Source organism: Etheostoma cragini, chromosome 18 (assembly GCF_013103735.1).
Source record: "Etheostoma cragini isolate CJK2018 chromosome 18, CSU_Ecrag_1.0, whole genome shotgun sequence".
NCBI lineage: Eukaryota > Metazoa > Chordata > Actinopteri > Perciformes > Percidae > Etheostoma > Etheostoma cragini.
Genome location: NC_048424.1, coordinates 22,160,772 through 22,165,291, shown reverse-complemented (window position 1 = coordinate 22,165,291; position 4,520 = coordinate 22,160,772). Strand labels below are relative to the sequence as shown.

General features: G+C 38.6%; 1 protein-coding gene across 1 annotated transcript in view; it reads right to left on the bottom strand.

Annotated features, from left to right (window-relative positions):
* Positions 1-2,754, bottom strand: part of rad51 (RAD51 recombinase) — a 7,295-nt gene extending 4,541 nt beyond the window's left edge. Inside the window, exons 1-3 of the mRNA XM_034899937.1 lie at positions 2,666-2,754; positions 1,251-1,351; positions 374-511 (exon numbers count right to left, since the gene is read on the bottom strand). Of these exons, the coding sequence (XP_034755828.1) occupies positions 374-511; positions 1,251-1,334 (222 nt within the window). The 5' untranslated portion in view covers positions 1,335-1,351; positions 2,666-2,754. The remainder of the gene's footprint in view (positions 1-373; positions 512-1,250; positions 1,352-2,665) is intronic.
* Between the last annotated feature and the right edge of the window lie 1,766 nt (positions 2,755-4,520).

The window sequence follows — 4,520 nt, the reverse complement described above, 5'->3', positions numbered from 1 at the left end:
GTAGAGCGTCCTCTGGTGGACAAACACTCGTAACACGGTTGTCTGTCTGTTTTTATGGCATCGATATGGATGATATATCTGATATATCAGTTGGGCTCTACTAAGTTTCATTAAGATTGGGTTGGTAGATTTTTTTGTAATACTGCTGACAGACCAACAACATAACCATATATATGGGAATAATGCCACTTTTGCATTGATGATGATGATGATGAAGGATGAGGATCATAGATTAGAATCTGCAGCAACACATACATGCTGGTCTAAAATAAAAAACACTACTGATAAAACTACAAGAATAAAAACAAGACAGTCCAGTCCGAACTCATGCATTATTCTGGGAAACTAAAAGAAGACTTGTTTTATTTCTTACTAGGATTTTGTCAGCTTTGGCCTCACTGATGCCTTTGATGTTGAGCAGTTCCTTCTTGGGTGCATAGGCCACGGCCTCGATGGTGTGGAAACCTGCGTCCCCCAGCTTCTTGATGTCACTGGCACTGATTCCACATTGCTGGAGGAAGAGACAGCCCAGCATAAACTGACTGGGAGGGAGAAAACTACAAAGAGTCCTGCTATTGGCCTAAACCAAGGAAAGTGGATACATGTGAAAAAGTGCGGTGCAGCCAGGGCCCCACCCCCCTCGATAACTACACAATGTGCAGAATTTCAGAGTTCAGCTTTTTTTTTCTTCCTTTTTTTTGTAAAACTTTCTTCCTTTATTTCTGTTAGAGCCTTTAAAATACTGTCGGTCAGTGTTATATATTTATGTGTGTGTGAATAATGACCTTATTCAAACTTGAGAGCATCATTGCAGTTCGAGCTACAATGCTCACGCAATATGTTGCACCTGGGTGAGGAGAGGCGGCAGTTTCACAGCTGCAGAACAACAGTGAGTTGGAATAAAGAAGTCAACTAACAGTGCTGCCTGTTCTCTCTTGGAGCGCACCAGTAATGGACTCTAGAACTTTCTAAGTCCGACCTAGTTAACTTGCCGTTACATGGGTGCTTATTTACACATGAGGCTGACCTTTACAATTACATATTTACACAATAAGGTGTATGTCATAGCTATAGAGCTAAATAAAATGTTAACATGTTAACCCAGCACACTTCCCAAACAGCAACCTGCTCCCCCCAAACAAAGGGGGAGCAAGTTGTCTGCACTCTAACAGAACATGGGAGATTACATTTCTAAAAAGTGCAGTATAATTCAATTATTTCAAAGAAGGAACAGTGTTCAAGGTACATACTTCCAGTCTGCTCAGCAGCTGGGGTCCAAAGGTTTCTTCCTCCACTACATCCGTCTCCACCCTGACCTCGCTCCTCATAGCCATGGTCTATGTGTGAAAACCTGATCAACAGAGAGAACGCTGGATACGATACTTTCTGAAATGCGGCATCATTTAAGAGAGACAGTGAGTGGGATTATTGACAGTGGTAGTCAAGCAACACGGCGGAGGCCAGCGTGTGGCAGGACAGTGGGACAGTAGTCTTCAGGTGGGAGCCGCTGACTCGATTCACTCTCAACTATTGGTTTGTTGTCACGACTTTGATTTGATTTATTTACTTGCATTAAGAATGCCTTACACAGGAAAAGATATCTAATACGATTGAGGATTAAAAAGTCCAGGACTTATTTCCATTGTGGTCCTCAAAACAACTGCCCTTGGTAGTTTTAGGATTTAAGTGCTCATTTTGTTCTTTGATTCATTTAAAATTCTTCCGTCAAGGAGCTAATAATTTTGCCACTTTCGAAATAAAAAGGAAAAAATACAAGTTTTTCTAATAATTATTAGCTATACCAACTAAAATGATAAAAACAAATCCTAATTTTTTTCAATTGAACTGACTTATTATTATTATTATTACTACTACCAGTTTAGGTTTAGGCAACGAAACTGGGTGGAAACAGCATTTTTGACTACTGACCCATGGGTGCCGACAGCATCTACCTAAATCAAACTGTTGCATTTTGTTGCAGAGGCAGGGTGACCGACACCCTGGGGCAGCTGACCTGTCGGAACAACAAACCATTCACACACTAACGCTAGTCTCCTGTAGGTTTCCCCCCGGAAATTTACCAACTAATTGTCCCAATGGTACCGCTCAGCACAGCAGAACCTGCAGATTTGCGTAACAAGTGCCACTGGCTCGCAAATGTCCTGAAACCTACCACATCCGGGCCAGAGTTCGGATATCAGCCAGAGGACCTCGGCCTTGCTTATATTTAAACACCCTGACGTTAGTGAGTTGACTAACTTAGTATATTAACGCCAGTAAACAAAGAATTCTACCCAAAATTAGCTAATTACTAAACGTACCCGGTAAAAAATAACAAAAGAAACCCTACCGTTAGCTTCCCGGTATAACGTTATGTTAGGTTCTAAACCTGCTTTATTTTAGGTCTTGGTAGCATTTTAACACTTTTACCTAGCTTAGCTGTTAGCTAGTTTATTAGCATTGACGCTGTTTTCATGTAAGTTCGCTGTATTCCAGCGTTAGCAACCCTATGCCAGCCAAAGTTGATTCTAATGATGCTGGATCGAAGACAGCGTCACAGCTCAAATTCAACAATACTTATGTCTCCCGTATTTATTCCAATCATATAGCTAGCTACTTTAAGCCCGAGAATTATTCTTATTTTACATAGCTGCAATTGACCTACCTGCCGCCTTCGTGTTTCTGTCTAGTGAAACTCAAAGCTCCCGCGCGCAACGTACCATTAAACGTAATGACGTCCAACGTGATGACATCATCTCTCACACTTTTTCAGATTGGTCACGTTACGTATCTAAACAATGTCTCACCTTTTTGTGATTGTGAAATTTCCAAAAGATTTGACAGATTTGGAGTTTTACTTCTTTGAACACACCATATTTGTCTACTCCTTTAACCTAAAATATATCATAAGCTACTACAATAATTTAAATAATGTTGCTCTTGAGTAATCCATTTTGTTATTCAGTATGCAAACTTCTGTATTCACAAGCAGAAATTTTCGTGTCCTAATTTTACATCTTTTCTCATAGAACTTAAATCTCTACTGAAGACACTTAAAACGTTAGATAAATATTAAAATTGTGGATACTGTAGTCTTTTTTTCCCCCTGAAACCTCTAACTACACTTGTCTTCTTATATTTTTTGTTTTGTCTGCAATGCTTTTTTTTGTTGCATTTGTCTGCAAAGCTCTTTTTTTGATGCATTTCTGTTTGTAGTTTTATTGTAGATATATATACACACATACACACAGTATATACTGTACAGTATATACATATACACACACGCTATTATCTCCATACATTCATACACTTGCTCATGTGTTAGTATTGCTTACCTGACTCTTTGTGTACTGCACTTTGTCAATTAAAATAATATAATAAAAAAAGACCCCATCACTTATCTAATCAAACTGCATGAAAACCCCATTCTCTTGCAGTTGCTGATTTCACACTGATGTCACTAGTTTCTAATAGTTAGGAACAGATGGTTAGTGTTTGGTTACCATAGTTAAAACAATGGAGGTTGGACTGCTCGAATGACATCCGTGTTAATTGTTCTGCAAAAGGTTGGTGGCAATGTATTAATCTAATGAGAAAGGGTGAACACATTTGCAAGAGGTATCTTCTGCTCTGCTGCGACAGTGACTAAGAAAACCAAATGGATCCCAGTTTCTTTAAGCAGGTCAAAGCAATCAACAAAAACTGGAATACACCCCTGAAAAAAAAATACATTGAACAAAGCTAGGATCAGTACAGGAAGTGAGCCCATAAATCCTTAAATGTGAAAACTGACTAATTTTCATTTTCCTATGAGCTTAGTTTTTTTGGGTCCGTTTTGTAACCGTAGTTTTGTTGTATTGTAAAGGCATCAGAGTTTCAGCTGATTTTTTTTTTTTTTAATTAATGACATACCTCAAATCCCTGTGAGAGGCTCTCATCTGCAAGGTTTCTGTTCCCTGCTGCGTTAGATTAGATAGAGGTCCATAAAGATATTAAACCCACCTCGTTCCTTTTATTCCCTGTAATCACACATTTCTGCTAACACTGCATCATTTCACAACTGCAAGACTTCTAGATAAAATTCATTTTGATACGCCGTTACAATTCTACCTCTGTACAAGGTAATATTAGTTTCCCCTTTGACGTTGAACTACTGAAATAAATGCAAGGCTTGCACGATATTCACATCTTTCGAGTTTCACCTGTATATTCCAGGGGTAGATAGTTTGGACTGCTGTAAAACATCCTGTATGGAATATGTCCCACATATCTCTCACACACAAACACACACACACACAACAGTAACATCAGCAAATACACAATGTTACACTGCCACCCACGATACAGGAAGTCCTTCATGACATTTTCATTTATAGTTTCTACTTGGCTCATGGAAACTAGACTGAGTTTGAATGAGACAACTAATTTCAAAACGTTATCAACACATTCTTTAATATTTAAATGAAAACCATCAATCTAAGACATATACAAACATTGAAAATGAAAGATATTTAAAACAG